This window comes from Canis lupus, chromosome 26, assembly GCF_011100685.1.
Source record: "Canis lupus familiaris isolate Mischka breed German Shepherd chromosome 26, alternate assembly UU_Cfam_GSD_1.0, whole genome shotgun sequence".
Lineage (NCBI taxonomy): Eukaryota > Metazoa > Chordata > Mammalia > Carnivora > Canidae > Canis > Canis lupus.
Window position 1 is genome coordinate 473,493 of NC_049247.1, and position 17,355 is coordinate 490,847.

General features: G+C 48.3%; 1 protein-coding gene across 6 annotated transcripts in view; it reads left to right on the forward strand.

The window, feature by feature from the left end:
- POLE (DNA polymerase epsilon, catalytic subunit) overlaps positions 1 to 17,355 on the forward strand; it is a 52,674-nt gene that overhangs the window by 28,183 nt on the left and 7,136 nt on the right. For 3 of the 6 annotated variants that reach the window (XM_038574611.1, XM_038574616.1, XM_038574613.1), the window contains exons 27-45: positions 2,188 to 2,290; positions 2,748 to 2,828; positions 2,909 to 3,031; positions 5,871 to 6,083; positions 6,358 to 6,567; positions 6,801 to 6,944; positions 8,184 to 8,324; positions 8,472 to 8,625; positions 8,702 to 8,808; positions 8,970 to 9,146; positions 9,226 to 9,449; positions 9,548 to 9,768; positions 10,079 to 10,283; positions 10,712 to 10,885; positions 11,819 to 11,944; positions 13,322 to 13,454; positions 14,896 to 15,073; positions 15,874 to 16,002; positions 16,082 to 16,296. In XM_038574611.1, coding sequence (XP_038430539.1) covers positions 2,188 to 2,290; positions 2,748 to 2,828; positions 2,909 to 3,031; positions 5,871 to 6,083; positions 6,358 to 6,567; positions 6,801 to 6,944; positions 8,184 to 8,324; positions 8,472 to 8,625; positions 8,702 to 8,808; positions 8,970 to 9,146; positions 9,226 to 9,449; positions 9,548 to 9,768; positions 10,079 to 10,283; positions 10,712 to 10,885; positions 11,819 to 11,944; positions 13,322 to 13,454; positions 14,896 to 15,073; positions 15,874 to 16,002; positions 16,082 to 16,296 — 3,058 coding nt within the window. The remainder of the gene's footprint in view (positions 1 to 2,187; positions 2,291 to 2,747; positions 2,829 to 2,908; positions 3,032 to 5,870; positions 6,084 to 6,357; positions 6,568 to 6,800; positions 6,945 to 8,183; positions 8,325 to 8,471; positions 8,626 to 8,701; positions 8,809 to 8,969; positions 9,147 to 9,225; positions 9,450 to 9,547; positions 9,769 to 10,078; positions 10,284 to 10,711; positions 10,886 to 11,818; positions 11,945 to 13,321; positions 13,455 to 14,895; positions 15,074 to 15,873; positions 16,003 to 16,081; positions 16,297 to 17,355) is intronic. The other 3 variants (XM_038574612.1, XM_038574614.1, XM_038574615.1) reach the window with 2 other exon arrangements.

Sequence of the window (17,355 nt, forward strand, 5' to 3'; positions counted from 1 at the left end):
GTGTGCCTTCCTTTTCTTGTTCTCTGAGCAGCCCTGTGACTCACTGTGGCCAATGCAACATGGCAGACATGACCGCTGGTTGCAGGAGGCCTTGTGGTTCTGCTCTTGCCCTCTTGCTGCCTGATTGGCCTGCTGGGGGCTGAGAGGTCCTATGCAGAGGGAGGTCCAGGTGACAGCACCAACTGCCACACTTGGAGGGGAGGCCATTGCAGCTACGTGAGTGACCTCACGCAGGACTACCTCAGTTACAGACTCGTAAGCCGAAAAAAGGTTATTGTTTCAATTCATTGAGTTTGGAATGGTTTGTAATACAACAGTAGACAACTGATAAAGCTACAAACATTGATAATCACTGTTCTTGCCTATGCTAGGAAGGTTGGGGGAGAAAAGCAAATGAATGAAATAAACAGCAAATATTTCTTTAAAAAGAAATCCTCAGAGTTCTAACAAAAAGAGAAGGAATTTGGTATAAGTCTAAAAAAGGTTTTGTACAGAGTAAAATAAAGAAGTCCTATCTGTCAATAAGAAAAAGACATAAAAAGCAGGCAACAGATATGAGCAGGCAACTGACAAGTGACGAATATGATGGTCAGTACACGGAAAGATGTTTAAACTCAGAGTAATCAGGAAGTGCAGATTTTGGAAGCATCTATTGGTTGGAAAGGAAGAGTGTGATGGTAGCAGTTGTCATGCATGTGGACAGGAGTGTGGGTGACAGTTACTTCAGAGCGAAGCCAGCAGTGTGTAGTGAGGTAGATGATGCCTGATTCCCCTCACAATTGAGCATGCCTGGGGATGTGCCCTGAATAATTGCCCCTGTGTGTTTACATTGTGTTGAAGAGTAAATGTTGGGAATGCCATAGTATCCCTCAACCAGAAAATGGACAAGTGTGTTTTTTTTAATGCAGTGAAATGCTATGAAGGCATTGGAATGATTGAATCACAGCTACATGGTGTGCTGCCAGGTGGCACATGAATTACATTGTACCAATAACATCTGTATAAAATTTACAGACATGAAGTTCTTGTTTCAGGAACATATGGACAGGAGTAATATAGAAGTATTCATGGGATTGGTAAACACTAAAATGGCGATCACATTTGTCTCTATATATGAGGTCGGTCTGGAGAGCTGCACAGAACTTCATCCTTATATTTATTTTCTCATATGTGAAGTAAAAATGGCAGGCCATGAAGGTTGATAGGACTAGGTGATGTGTGCACAGGTGTTTGTTGTGTTTTAAGTTTCTTTGTTTAGAACATTCACAGTAACAAATATTTCCTCCATTGAAAGGAAGGGGTATTGACAGTTGCTCTGTTGTTTTGCTAGTGACACGAAAGCTGGCTTATTCTTTCCAGAAGCACGTGGACTCTGCCTGTATCTTACTGAGTAACGTTTTAGAAGTGTCTAATTGTGGGGCACCTGGGAGGCTCAGTGATTGAGTGCCTTCAGCTCAGGTTGTGATCCTGGGGTCCTGTATCAGGTTCCCTGCAATGAGCCTGCTTCTCCCTCTGCCTATGTCTCTGTCTCTCTCTGTGTGTCTCTCATGAATAAATAAATAAAATCTTTAAAAAATAAAAGAAATAAAGTAAGCTTCATGCCCAGAGTGGAGCCCGATTGGGGCTTGAACGCACAACCATGATATCAAGACCTGAGCTGAAGGGACACCTGGGTGGCTCAGTGGTTGAGCATCTGCCTTTGGCTCAGGTCCTCATCCCAGGATCCTGGGATAGAGTCCCACGTTGGGTTCCCTGTAGGGAGCCTGCTTCTCCCTCTGCCTATGTCTCTGCCTCTCTCTCTTTGTCTCTCATGAATAAATAAATAATAATAATAAAAAAAGAAATGTCTGATTGTATGTACACACGTAAATATGTGAGTTACGTAAGAACATTTGTCAATAGCTCTAACAGTGGCCAAACAACACAGACCAAATGGCCACCAGTTGGGATTCTGCATTAATTAACCCATGATACTTTAATACAGTGGAACATTATGTAATTATTAATATGATAAATATTAGATGTTAGCTGTACTTTATACAAAGTGATGTCATTAAGTAAAAGCACGGGTTACAAACTAGGTTATGATCCCTTATTTCCATGTGAATTACACGTATGCTGGTGAGTGCTGTGACTGGAATCGGGGAGATTCCTGTGTTCCTGACTTTCGTGCCTCTCTTCACCCAGGGCCATCCCGCTTGCCATTTTCCAGGCAGAGCCCATGGTGAGGAAGCACTTTCTCCGGAAATGGCTTAAGAGTTCTTCCCTCCAAGACTTTGATATTCGCACGGTGAGTGCTGGCTTTGTTACTCTGAAAAGTTTAGGAGGAAGAGTCAACAGCAGAGTATCCCTGATTTGGGTCAGCATTTTGTCTGGAGTCTTCATTCTTGACATCCTCATTTCTCATACACAACGGGTGACACAACGGGTGAGGAGGTGGTTCTGCTTTAAGGCAACCCAGCACTGGGGATGGCTTGGATTCTGGTGCAGGGTTCTTGTGCTTCTTCAGCCATTTGCTAAGTCTGGGATCCTGGGAGTCATCTAGGTGCTCTGCCTTAGTTTCCTTCTCTATAAAGTAAGTACGTTTCATCCCACAATTTCAAGGTGGGTTAATAAGTACAACACAGGAAGCATTCAGAGCAGCACTTGGCCTAGAGTGGAGCAAAGCGCTGCTGCTGCTGCTGCTGCTACTGCTACTGCTGCCTCTTCTCCTATACGCTGTTGTTGTCTCTCTCCCGGACCCCCAGATTTTGGATTGGGAGTACTACATTGAGCGGCTAGGGAGTGCCATACAGAAGATCATCACGATCCCTGCAGCTTTGCAGCAGGTGAGGCCTTGCCAGTGTGGACGGCGTCTTGTGCGGCTCAAAAGCCATGCAGACAAATGATCAGTGTCACTTTTGTGCAGGTAAAGAACCCAGTACCACGCGTCAAGCACCCTGACTGGCTGCACAAGAAACTTTTGGAGAAGAATGATGTCTGCAAGCAGAAGAAGATCAGCGAGCTCTTTGTCCTCGAGGGCAGGAGACAGGTAGTGGGCCTGGGACAGCAGAGCCGCCATTATGGCCCCTGTGCGGCCTCCTGCTGCTGCTGTTTGAATGCTCCCATTCAAGTGTCTAGAGTGTTTCTTTTCTTTGTAGAAATGTGTGCCTGACAGTCGACTCTATTTCCCTCTGGGGATCTTCTGGGGTAGGACATACTGGATCTTCTGTTAGGGAGAAAGACTGTTTTCTTCTCTGTGAATAGGGTGGTAATTGGTCTCAGGGACTCTGTGAATTACTGTGCCAGAGACTTCAGTTTTTTTTTAAAAAAAATTTTTTTAAAGATTTATTTTATTTATTTATGATAGACATAGAGAGAGAGAGAGAGAGGCAGAGACACAGGAGGAGGGAGAAGTAGGCTCCATGCCGGGAGCCCGATGCGGGACTCGATCCCGGGACTCCAGGATCGCGCCCTGGGCCAAAGGCAGGCGCTAAACCGCTGAGCCACCCAGGGATCCCCGAGACTTCAGTTTTCTAAATTACAAAATAAAACCCTGTAGAAACCCTAGAAAATACTGAAGGGCTTAGCTAAAACTAGAAAAGCCAAAAGAAAATTCTCAGGTGCTGAAAATGAAAAGTGAACTTTATTATTATTTTTTTTCATTACTGACTTTTTGTCCCTAGAAAAGTGAACTTTAAACCAGAGCAGTATACAAACTTACCTGCAAAACAGATTCTCAGGTGGGAATTTTGAAACCTAATTTTATTTTAATTATAAGAGCTATCCCTAGGAGGCGAGGGGAGAAAGATGAAAAGGATGGAAAGTACACTATCAGTCAATACTAGCCTAAACAAAGGTAGTGTGGCTGTATTAATGCCAGCAAAATGATCCTTAAGCCAAAAGGTATTCGTAGGGTTAGGATGATTATTAAATAGTACTGAAAGTCCACAGTTTACCAGAAACTGTAATTCTTTTTTTTTTTCTTTAGAAACTGTAATTCTTAAATTAAACCCAATTTAAATTTTGAATTACATAATGTAAATATTTACCTGATTAGAAGAAATAATTGACATCCAGTCAAATTTGGGAGATTTTAACAAATCCCTTTCAAATGAAAGATCTAGCAAACCAAAACAAGAATACATAAGGTTGGAGTGACATAGTTGACCAACTATGTTTAGTAACTAACCAGATTCACAGATTCAGTGAATAAATACTGGCTTGCACTCAGTGATCAGGAAATACACACATTCTTGTCAAGAACGTGCATTAGGGGCGCCTGCATAGCTCAGTCAGTGACGTGTCTGCCTTTGGCTCAGATCACGATCTCAGGGTCCTGAGGTCGAGCCCCACATTGGGCTCCCTGCTCAGTGGGGATTCTTCTCCCTCTCCCTCTGCTGCTCCCCCTGCTCATGCTCTCTCTCCCCCTTTCTTGTGTTCTCTTTCTCTCTCTCTCTCAAATAAGTTAATAAAATTAAAAAAAAAGAACTATGTACAACAATGACCATGTGCATACCAAAAATGACATCTGTATAATAATAACAAAAAGTAGATTGCAACAGATTCTAAATAGTTCATATGCAGACCATTTTGTTTGGAAATTTAAAAAAATTGTAAATAACTCACGGAAAGAAATCATAATGGGAACTAGAAACACTTAATGAAAGTACTAATCCTATCAAAATTTGTGGTATGCAGCTGAAGAGCACCTATGTGTACATTGTATCTGCACAGGTAGATATTAGGAAAGGAAAGCAAGTAGGAAATTCAGCTTCCAATAAGTCAGAGAACAGCAGAGTGAGCTGTGGAGGTAGAAAGACAGAAGGTATGAAAGCAAGAACAGGAATGAGGAAAATGACAGTAAAACCCAAACAATCTTCGAAAAGGCTTAGAAAATGGACAAATCTTTGTCAAGGTAGATGAATCTTTGAGTTTTATTTTAATGAAAACAGACACAATTGTAGACACAGTAAACCCTAAAACAACGTTAGGAATTACCTTTCCCCACTAACCATGTGGGTGGAAGCTTAGATGGAAAGGACTGAATTATTCAAACTGAACTGAAAACCAGACTAGAACTTAAGCCATTAAGACATTGAATCACAAGTGAAAGGAAACAAACCAAATGATTTTTCATAGGATTTTTTTTTTTTAAGATTTTATTTATTCATGAGAGACACAGGGAGAGAGAGAGAGAGAGAAAGAGAGACAGATGCAGAGGGAGAAGCAAGCTCCATGCAGGGAGCCCGACATGGGACTCGATCCCGGGTCTCCAGGATCAGGCCCTGGGCTGAAGGTGATGCTAAACCACTGAGCCACCTGGGCTGCCCATAGGAATTTTTACCAAAGTTCTTAAACAGATTATTTCAGAGAATAAGAAAAGAGGAAGAGGCTCCTTAGCTCTTTGGAATGGACCGTATCTATATTATCTGTAGGGGTCTATCTCAAAAACACGTCATTGAGTGGGAAGAGCACAGGTTGCAGTGGGGCTGCACGCTATGGGACTCTAGAACACCCCAGCCCAAGGGAGGGGAGCAGGTTTGTAGGCTTGGAGTAGAAGAACAGAACACATGGGAAGTGACAGATGCTGTGCTGGGGGCTGGGATGCAGAAAGAAGGTACCCATCCTTTGCAATAGTTTCTTACAAGAAGGAGAGAGTCTTGGAGGAAACATGGAAAAATGTAAATGTGTGCTTCACAGTTGTGGTGTTTGAGTGACATTTTGTTTAACCTCTTCACTATTAGAAATTAGAAATAGATTGGTCAATGACTACCCATCTTTGTGTACAATTATTTTATCCCATTCAATTGATACCCATATGGTTTATTTCTAGAGGTGGAATTATCTGAGGGATGGTAGCATTTTAAGTCTCCTTTGGGTCTTTGCAGGTGGGCATGGCCCAGGTTCCAGAAGGCACCCAAAGCCTGGGTGCTCCTGATATGGAAGATTTTGGCCTCATGAAGCCATTGCACTTGGCCGTTCCTATTGCCACTAAGAGGAAGCGTGTCCTCTGGGAGAGCCAGGAGGAGTCACACGACCTGGAGCTGACGGTGCCCTGGCAGGAAATCTTGGGGCAGCCTCCAGCCCTTGGAACCACCCAGGTGATAAGCCTTGGAGCCTGGAGGGGCCAGTGGAAGGAGGCAGCAGGGACACCAGCAAGGCCTGAGCTGTGGCAGACTGTCTCCTATGGAGTCTTAAGTAGCTTGGGGGCCCCAGGATGGGTCTTGATCTCTGAGGTGGCCAGTAAGAGAGGTTTAGTCCTTATAAGAGACAGCCGGGCTTGGAAGCTAGGTCATGTGATTGCTGAAAAAGGCTGTTTCTGATTCGCTGTCTTCATTGTGTCCTCTTCCTGACCTGTTCTGCCATCTGTCCTAGGAAGAGTGGCTGGTTTGGCTCCGGTTCCATAAGAAGAAGTGGCAGCTGCAGGCCCGGCAGCGCCTGGCTTGCAAGAAGAGGCGGTGTGTGGAGGTGGCAGAGGGCGAACCTCTGCCTGGGGCCATCCGAGAAAGGCCTGCCACTGGGTTGGGGGGCTTCCTGCGAAGGACCGCCCGCAGCATCTTGGACCTTCCATGGCAGATTGTGCAGGTGTGGACCGCTATCCATTGACAAGTGGGATGCCTCCAAGGGCAGCAACACAGCCAGTGGGAAAGGGTGTCTGGCAAGCTCATGATCCTGGAGACCCTCCTGTGGTCTGGCAGGGAAAGGGCAGGCCTCTGCTTTGGTGCCCCGGTGATTGGGGCTGGTGCCGGGAAGCACCTCGGAGGCCAGCATTTCCTGTGACCAGATGACACACCTGCTGTGTGCTCTTTCCCTTTCAGATCAGTGAAACCAGCCAGGCTGGTTTATTCAGGCTGTGGGCTGTCATCAGCAGTGACTTGTACTGCATCAGGCTGAACATCCCCCGAGTATTCTATGTCAACCAGCAGGTGGCTAAAGCTGAGGAGGGGCCTTCCTATCGCAAGGTATGGAGTAGCAGGTGTTGCTGGTCACTGTGGTCAGCTGCCTGCTCAGCCTCTGAGGTGGTCTCCACACCGATGGAGGGGGCCTCATGGAGAATGGGGCTTTGCGGATATAGAGCCTACTGAGCCAGGTGACCCTGAGCAAGGAGCCTCTGTCTCCTGAGAACCTTCTTGGGCTGCAATAAGAATTGAAATGGTGTCTTTGAAGCCCTCAGTGACCAGAGTTGCCAATGTCATCCTAGGTGCATTATCCTCTTGTGTCCGATGTCCATGTAGCAGGGCAAGGACGAGGTAGATATCTGTCTGGAGAGGCTGGAGGCTGTCTCCATAGGCTTTTCTGATGTTAACGGCTTCCCTGGGATACACTTCGATGCCACATGACTCATTTAAAGTGTGCTGTTCAGTGGCTTTTAATGTGTGTCTGTCATGCGGCATCTGCCACAGTCTGCCGTAGAACCTTTTTATCACCCTCAAAAAAAACCAGGACCCTTAGCAGTCTCCCCTTCCAGCCCCTGGTAATCACCACTCAACATTTTGCCTCTGGATTATCCAGTCGTGGATGTTTTATGTAAATGGAATCCACATAACTTTGAGCTCCACCCAAAGCTCATTTACTGAGGCTGTCGGCGCACATTTCTCAGTTGGGCACTAACAAGCTGATGTCTAGTTGAGGAGGTGAGATGTATGTGTTTATAACTGGGAACTGGACTGTAGAGGCTTTCTGGAGAAGGTGAGATTCAGTTCTGACCAAGGATTCAGCAGAGTGTGGGCCCAGAAAGGGCAGCAGAGAACATATGATCTGAATTCCTATGCTTTTCTTAGATGCAGTGCAGCTTTGCAACTTCAAAGGGGAACATCTTTTGGGGGGGATATTTTCCTGTTGAGTGCCCTCTCCTCTCCCCAAGGTCCCCCTGTACTCTTTGGCTCCTCTAGAGCAGTCTTCTGACCAGGCAAAAAAGGTTCCTCTCAGGTTAAACCCAGCAGACAGCAGGAAAATAAACTGGGAACACCTACTCCCTTGCAGTCTGAGCATTCCTCTGCTTTTCGGGAAGCTTCAGGCTGCCTCTCAAAGTAATAGCCCCAGCTTTCGGTTTTGTTCATTAGAAGAAATGGGCTCTAGGTGGTTCACTCTGTGTGCTTGTGGGCTCCAGAAGCCCTAGGACTGTTTAAGTGATGCACGTGTGTGTTTAACAGATATCACCACTTAGCCTTGTGACAAGGTCAACCCTCTGTTGTCACCAGGTCAGCCGAGTCCTTCCTCGCTCCAACATGGTCTACAATCTCTATGAGTACTCCGTGCCTGAGGACATGTACCAGGAACATATCAATGAAATCAATACTGAGTTATCAGCCCCAGACATTGAGGGCGTGTATGAGACTCAGGTAACAATCTTCCCAGCTCAACTGAGCAGGGATGGATCCATCTTGATGAGATGGAGGAGGGGAACTTCATATGGCATGGACAGGCTTGCAGCCCAGCTATGTGTCTGCTGAAGACACGGTGACCCTACCCCGTCTGCTCTCTTCCAGGTTCCATTACTATTCCGCGCCCTAGTGCAGCTGGGCTGTGTCTGTGTGGTCAATAAACAGCTGGTGAGGCACCTTTCAGGCTGGGAAGCAGAAACCTTTGCTCTCGAGCACCTGGAGATGCGTTCTCTGGCTCAGTTCAGCTACCTGGAACCAGGTATGATGCATGCCAGCTACCCATGCCTGGTCCAACCTCCCACACTCCTCAGGGTGACGGCCATGTTCTCCTACAGGGAGCATCCGCCACCTCTACCTGTACCATCATGCACAGGGCCACAAAGCACTCTTCGGCTTGTTCGTGCCCTCCCAGCGCAGAGCATCTGTGTTTGTGTTGGACACTGTGAGTTCCTGGCAAGAGGCTGGGGGAGGGGCAGACCTTTGGGCAGATCTAGCCTTCACTGACCAGAGCCTGCGGAGATTGTGTCTGAAGTAGTGCCATAGAGGGGACCTGCCCCCCACAGCTGCACAGGGAGAGGGCTGATGTGGCCTCTGTTGGTCCAGGTGCGAAGCAACCAGATGCCCAGCCTCAGCGCTCTTTACTCAGCCGAGCACAGCCTTCTGATGGAGAAAGTGGGCCCGGAGCTCCTGCCTCCTCCCAAACACACTTTTGAAGTTCGGGCGGAAACTGACATGAAAACCATCTGCAGAGCCATCCAGCGCTTCCTGCTGGCCTACAAAGTGAGTGCAGTCAGGCTTCTGTGTGCGAGCCCCTCCCCTAGCCTGGGTCCTGCTAGCTGCTTTCTTCTGGTATGTCCAGGAGGAGCGCCGTGGGCCCACACTCATCGCTGTTCAGTCCAACTGGGAGCTAAAGAGGCTGGCTGGTGAGGTTCCTGTCCTAGAGGAATTCCCACTAGTGCCTGTCCACGTGGCAGATAAGATCAGCTATGGAGTCCTGGACTGGCAGCGCCTCGGAGCCCGGCGCATGATCCGCCACTACCTCAACCTGGACACCTCTCTGTCACAGGCCTTCGAGATGAGCAGGTGAATGGAATGAAGGGAGTTTCACTGTGTTTCTGAGCTCTGACTTCTTTGCCATTTGCTCGTTGACTTTCTGGGGCCGACCCCATGTCCCTGTGCAGGTACTTCCACATCCCCATTGGTAATCTGCCTGAGGACATCTCCACCTTTGGCTCCGACCTCTTCTTTGCCCGCCATCTCCAGCGCCACAGCCACCTGCTCTGGCTGTCGCCTACGTCACGCCCTGACCTGGGTGGCAAGGAGGCTGATGACAATCGCCTTGTCATGGAATTCGATGACCAGGCCAGCGTGGAGATCAATTGTCCAGGCTGCTACTCTACAGGTGGGTGCTCAAGGCACATGGGGTCCACACCTGCTGGTGTTTCTGCCATTTATTGCCATTCATTGGTGGTGGGAATGCCTACTCATGGATGCTCAGCGCTTGGCTGTGCCGGTGTGGGAAATGAGTGTGCAGGAGCCTCTGCTGGTATGAGATAAGCAAGGGTGGGCTCCATCGTCTGCTCAGTGATGGTTTTGTCAGCCACCCCTGGCTTCCCTGAGTACCTAGCAGTATGTTTTCTGAGATACTGCTTGCTGTAGTTGAACTGAAGATACAAGAGGATTGTTGGACAAGTTCGTTTCTCTGTATGCAGTGTGTGTGGAGCTGGACATCCAAAACCTGGCTGTCAACACCATCCTGCAGTCCCACCATATCAATGACATGGAGGGGGCTGACAGCATGGGCATCAGCTTTGATGTGATCCAGCAAGCCTCTCTGGAGGACATGATCACTGGCAACCAGGCCGCCAGCACTCCAGCCAGCTACGATGAGACAGCCCTCTGCTCCAGCACCTTCAGGTATCCAGGAACCTTCCTCCTTGAGAATGTCCTCCAGAGACATTTTTGTTGACTCTTTGTTTTTTTGTATCCTGTCCCCTTCCTAGGCAGAACAGCTGAGTTTGAGATCTAGAAGGAACGTTAGAAACTCTTTTACCTCTCCCCTAGTTTTAGAAAATTAAGAACTAAGTTACTGGGGCTTCCCCTCCGCTCCAGGTGGCAGAGCCAGAAGCTCACAGGGGTCCAGGCTCTTTCCTCCATTTACTGCTTAGCTACCCTGTTGAGCATTGTGTTCTGGCCAGAAGCATGCTGTAGGTGTTGAGGCCTGAGGGTGCAGGAGAGGGCCCAACAATGAGGTCTCTCTCCACAGTGAAGAGGGAGTACACAGAGGGTGATGGAGTAGGGGGATGCTGGTGACAAAGGGGACACCCTGTGCACCTTTTTTCCAGGATCCTGAAGAGCATGGTGGTGGGCTGGGTGAAGGAGATCACACAGTACCGCAACATCTATGCTGACAACCAGGTGATGCACTTTTACCGCTGGCTCCGGTCCCCATCATCACTGCTCCATGACCCTGTGCTGCATCGCACACTCCACAACATGATGAAGAAGCTCTTTCTGCAGTGAGTGCTATCAGTGGCTTACCCCAGGTCATGCTGAACTCTCAGTCCCCAAAACCAGAGATATGGCCAGCCAGCACCTCTGATCAGGAGCTCACTTCTGGGCTGGTGGCCCATGGCAGTAAAGGTCCTGGGGAAGGGTTAGCTGCTGTCACAGGCTGCAGCATCCTTCAGAGGTGTGCTGTGTGGTACAGTCTTTTTGCCTCCTTGTGATACAAGTCATCCTGCCCTGTGTTTGCTGTTCTACACCTCTAGTTAACGGTAGACCTTGGAGATGCACGTGTGGATGTGTCATCCTAACGGGCACTCAGGCTGCTGTCAGAACTTCAGTTGCTGTAGATCACCAAGCAAGAATAGTCATGTGAATGTATCTGGAGAGTAATCTCCAGCAAGTACCACTGATGCAGGTTTGGTAGATGTCATAACTAAATAGAAAAATACTAATTTGATTGATAGTGACAAATTTTCTCCATGGAAGTTGTACAGCTGATTGTACTAACAGCAGTCATTAAGAATGTGTGTCCCCAGGCCCACCAACACGGCAGACACTGGTACCAGCCTCCTGCCATAAAATGCTATCTGGGCATACTCTTAATTTTCAATCCTTATTATAAAAGAATTTGAATTTTCTTTTCACATCCTTTGCCCATTTCTCTGTAGTTTTTTTGCTTTTTTCCTCATTGATTTATCGGTTCTTTCTACATAAAAATTAGCCATTTTTGGGTGATATAAATTGCATGTTTTTTCCTGTCTTTGATGATCTTTACTTTTGCTTATGGTGGGTTTTTACCCTGAAGAAATCTTCATTCATTGTTACTTCTGGATTTCAAGCATATTTAGAATAGCTTTTTAGCTCAGGATCATCAGCTTGTTTTTTATGGTGTCTTGTGGTTTCTCTGTGGCATTTTGATCAGTGGTTCTAACCTTGGTCTGCAGGCTCATCGCTGAGTTCAAGCGCTTGGGGTCATCTGTCGTCTATGCCAACTTCAACCGCATCATCCTCTGCACGAAAAAGCGGCGGATCGAGGATGCCATTGCTTACATGGAGTACATCACCAGCAGGTGTTCACATTTCTGGATTTCTGCTGCTTCTCTTGTTCTCCTCTGATACCATTTAACTTCTGTTGAGGGACTTCCTGTCAGGAGCTTATAGTATGGATCTGTTCGCCATGAACACTTTCTGCCATTGGATATCCAAAGATATCCAAAGGAACCTTTATTTTACCTTTTTTAAAAGATATTTTTGCTGGCATAGAATTATAGGTAGATCTGATTTAAAAATTTTTTTGTTTCTCTCTGTATTTCTTTTTGGGCAATTTCCTTAATTGCATCTTTAAACTCACTTACCATCTCCTCAGGGTTCAGTCTGCTGTTCATCTTATCTGGTGGAGTTTTCACATCTAGATGCCTGGTGGGGGTCTTAAGTATTCCTAGAGTCTACTCAGCATGCTCTGTCTTCGTTCTAGCTCTGTGACTACATAGAATTCAGGTTTAATAAGCTTCACAGTGTCCTGTTTTGTGCAGTATAACACTTGTTTCAGCTCTAATTTGTATAGATTTGATAGATTTTTCTCTTTATTCTGGGTTTTCTCTGCTCCTTTGCTGACCTTGTGATGCCAGATTAGATGCCAGCAATTGTGAATCCATGTGAATGCTTGTCTGTTGGATACTTTTGCATTTTATTCTTCTGTAAATATTCTAGAGCTTTGTTACTAGGAAGCAGATTGACCCTTTCTGGCATTTTTGGAGATCTGTAGGCAGGGCAAGATCCAGGTTTAGTCTAGAGCTCATTATTCCTCACTGCTGAAGCAAGCCTGTTGCAAGCACAGCTTGGGTGCCTCATGAGTTACGAGGCTGTCAGTGGTGGGAGCACGCACTCTGCGGTCCTTGTTCTAGCTTCATGTGGTCTTCTTGCACACATGTGCCATGCCCTGTGGCATGCTTAGGGCCAGCCTGGGGAGGTCTCATGGTCTTACGCAACTCTCACTTCTCTGGTCCCCTTTGCACCGGTTCTTGCCACTCCCTCCTGGTTGGTACAGAAATCGCCTTCGTGTTGGGTTTATCATGTTCTCTAGAAAGTTTGAGAACAGATATAATCTGAATCCACTAAGTTTTGTGTTTTTTTTAAAGATTTTATTTATTCATGAGAGACACAAGGAGAGAGAGAGGCAGAGACATAAGCAGAGGGAGAAGCAGGTTCCCTGTGGGGAGCGTGATGTGGGACTCCATCCCAGGACCCCAGGATCACGCCCTGAGGCAAAGGCAGATACTCAACCACTGAGCCACCCAGGCGTCCCAAGTTTGTTTTTAAATAAGTGGAGGATAAGCAGATAGGTATGAAAATAAAAGAAGAAAAGTGGAGAATAAAAGAAGAAAAGTGGAGAAAAAAGGAAAACTATTGATTTCATTTAAACAGTTTCTGTTTTGATTTTTTTTTAGCATCCATTCTAAAGAGATCTTCCATTCTTTGACAATATCTTTCTCTCGGTGCTGGGAATTTCTTCTCTGGATGGATCCCTCTAACTATGGTGGAATCAAAGGAAATGCTCCATCTAGTATCCACTATGGACAGGTAAGACATAACCATCTTGGAGAGCTGAGGCTGGAATCTGAAATAACTTTGAGGTACATATTTGTATCTTTGCACACACTGGTGGTTATGGGCTGAATGCCTGGCGTGGTTCTCGGCCACATCCTGCAGTATATTCGAGAGCATGCTGCTCCTCCTGTGGAGTCTGTGAGGGAAGATTAGCGAGTAAGCAGGTGTAGAGGGTGGAGCAGTGGTGAGGGCTCAGAATAAACACAAAGCAGGGTAAGGGCAGAGAGCAGTCTGTGGGGCAGGGACTGATTTAAATGGGAAGGTTGTGCAGGGCTCTAAGGAGAGGACAGGCAAGTGAGGCTGGAAGAACTGGGCCAGGAGCCGGTGTCAGATTGCCATGTCAATGGGGTAGGGTTGGGCTTGTGGTCACAAGTGCAGCACAGAGCGGTGAGGGCCAGGCCACTTGGGTACACAGGCTGAGTTGGAGATTTGGTTTTTAGTGATGGAGAGATCGTGAGTGGGGACATGTCAGGGCCTGACTTCTACTAGGGCCCCACATCGTGGACAACACCGTAGGTCAGGCCTCGAGTAGCAGCCCAGTTAGCATTGGCCCAAGGGAGGGTGTAGGGCAGGTAGGGTCAGCAAGACAGACTCAGGTAGGTTTTGAAGGTGGAGGGAACAGGTCAGTGGAATGGCTATAGTTGATGTCTGGGGGTTTGTGTGTACCCAGGGGTGTGGAGCCATGTGTCTATTACAGATAGATGGGGAAGGAGAGCAAGTATGGGGTGAGGAGAGCATGCTTAGCCAGGGCATGAGGTGTACACAAGGTCAAGCTGCCCTTGGTACTGAGACTGGGTGGGAGACAGGGCTGGCCTCCGTACTAAGTGGTTGGGGGATGGCCGCCCTCCTTGCTGAGTAAGAGGTCCTGTGGGGACCCCAGTGGGAGTAGAGTGTAAGTATTGTAGCTGGATCAAGAGAAAGGCAGTGGTGGTTGCTGCTCTAAGGATACGGGCTCATGCCAGAGTTGATGTGTTGATGTGAAAGGCCCCCTTGAGAAGGGAATTTGGTAACACAGGAGGTATCTGTAGTAGGGCTGTATGGATAGAATTGTCACCATCTCAGAAGATCTGGGGTTCAGACAAGAGAACTACACCCCAGGTCACCTGCTTGTGACTCTTCCCTACCTGGGAGGAGGGGAGTTGAAGAACTTTAAAGTGAGTTCTCTGGAAGAACAAAATGAGCATCACAATCACCATATCTGGAGTGCTTCTACACATCGGGTGCATTACATATGTGACCTCATCCTCAGCGCCATCCTGTGGAAATTGTACCCAGGCCCAGGGATGTGGACTAGATGAGCATCACACTAGGCAGGTGGGGTCAGTAGACCCAGGTGTAAAATGACTTGTGCACTTCCTGCTGTGTGATACTGCTACGGCAAAGCCACAGCTGGGTCTTTGTGTCTGTATTACAGCAAGACTCCCAAAAAGGGGGCAGAGTAGAGGAGGAGGAGGAGGAGGAGGAGGAGGAAGAGGAGGAGGAAGGCAAACAGGAACCAGATGTGGAGGACATGCTGGAAAACAACTGGAACATTGTGCAGTTCCTGCCACAGGCAGCCTCCTGCCAGAGCTACTTCCTCATGATTGTTTCAGGTGAGCCATCCACACTAGCCACTGTGTCTGAGTTATGTGGTGGGAATAACATGGCTCTGGTGTGTTTGCATAGCAAGAAGGTAAACAATTGGAAAATAAACCCCGGCAACTAGAGTTCCAGATGCCCTGATTGCACACCTCCCTGCAAGGTGGAGAGGAGACCCTGTCTTCTGCCCAGGGCCTCAGCCTTTTCCAGAACCCCGTGAGAGTGGCTGCCCTCAGACGAGTCACCAAAGGGTTCATGGTTCTGTCCTAAGACTTGTCTGTGCACAAATAGGAGTAAAAATAAGTAGAAGAGATTAGAAGTTTCCTGAATCAATCCCCACTGGTAGGTCTTTAAGGCCTAACTTGTTGTGTCAGAAAGTCCTAAGTCTGATGTAGGGCTAAGGGTTCAGCGTTCAAAAAATAATATGGTTCAGTATTTATACAGCAAGGTGTCTGGGGTGGCTATTCACATGAAGTGTGTGAATTTTCCTCTGTAACAGCCCATTGCTGCACGAGCAGGTAAGGACAAGCACTGCAGAGAAGCCTGCTGATACATGGCGACCATGGCCGTTCTGTGCTATGCACATTTCTGTGTGCTTTGGAATGGATATGGCTGCTGGAGTTGTCCAGAGAGGGTGTGCAGTCCAGCTTTGGTTCTGTTGTGGGCCATTCTGTGGCCCTGCCCAGCGTACAGGTGGATGGTGGTGCCAGGCATCCAACCCCCCACGACCCGCCCCCCCCCCCCCGCTTCTTCAGCTGAGCGTGGTCCACCAACAGCCACAGGCAGACCCCTCAAGGTCGCCCTCTCTCCACAGCATACATCGTGGCCGTGTACCACAGCATGAAGGAGGAGCTGCGGCGCAGTGCCCCAGGGGGCACACCCCTGAGATGGCGGGGGCCCAGCCAGCTCTCCCAGGATGCTGCGGCCTCCAGTGCCCTTCCTGGTGAGCATGCCCTCACCGTGTCCCAGGGGTCCTCGGGGCCCGCCCTCCACGTCCTGCTGTGGCTCAGTGGGGAGCTCAGCTATGGTCCCTGCCCTCCTAGGAATGATCACCTTCTCCCAAGACTACGTGGCCAACGAGCTGACTCAGAACTTCTTCACCATCACTCAGAAGATTCAGAAGAAAGTCACAGGCTCCCGGAGCTCCACTGAGCTCTCCAGCATGTTTCCTGCCCTTCCAGGTTCTCACTTGCTGCTCAACAACCCCGCATTGGAGTTCATCAAGTACGTGTGCAAGGTGAGGCTGCAGCACCCATGTGTGAGGCAGGGACTCTCCCACTAGCGAGGGTGTGCTAGGGGCTGGGAGGGCAAGAGGGTGGCCAGGTGCCTGGGTGCTGGCATGCTGGTGTGCACAGAGTTGGGAGTACATTCTTGTGGACTCCCCCACCCTTCACTACCCATTCTGTGCAGCTGCTGTGTGAGTCATTTGGGATGAGAAGTGGACGGGACAGGAAAGACCCCCATCCTCATGGAGCCTGCGCTCCAGTGAGGGGAGGACATGTCAGTGAGGGGCAGGGCAGGACATGTGAGGAAGAATGGGGCCCCCAGTGAGACCCTGTTGACCCAGAGGGCCTGGTCAGGTGCACCCTGTGCACCCCAGGAGGAACAGGATGCAAAGGCCTTGAGGTAGGATGATCTGGGGTTGCTGCTAAAAGACACATGCAGAGTGGGCATGAAATGGCAGATGCTTGCAGATCTCATGGCTGGTGGGTCCAGGGACAGACTCCCATAAGGAGTGGGCTGTGGTGGAGCCGCAGGGGAGAGCTTGCTCTGTTGCGAAATGCCTCTCTGGGAAGGCAGGCCGAGTCAGCGATGGGATAGCATTACTAGATGGCAACCATGCAGGCGTCACCTCTTAGAGAGCACTTTGCTGTGCATCAAGTTACCTCCCCGCAAACTGCCTTTCGACAGGATGCTCCAGGCTCAGGTGACTGCCGCTGGTAGTGGAGAGGTAGTTTAGCATGCTGTTTCCCTGCTTTGGTGGACTTCATAATTCTCAAGGTTTATTTATTTCTTTATTTTTTCAAGGTTTATCTTTAAGTGAAGGATAACTTATGTACAATGAGATCTCACAGTTGTTAGTCCCTGTCCTGTGAGCTTTGGCAAAGGCATACAGTCGTGTCTCCAGCACAGTCAGGATGCAGAACATTTATCCTGCACACCCACCTCGGCATGCGCTCCTCTGTCCCATCTGTCCTGTGTCCCTGTACTTTATGAAATTCACACACAGTAAGACCTACTCTTGGGAGGGCAGTCATTGGAGTTTCGCAGAGGGATGGAGCTGGGCCCCCAACAG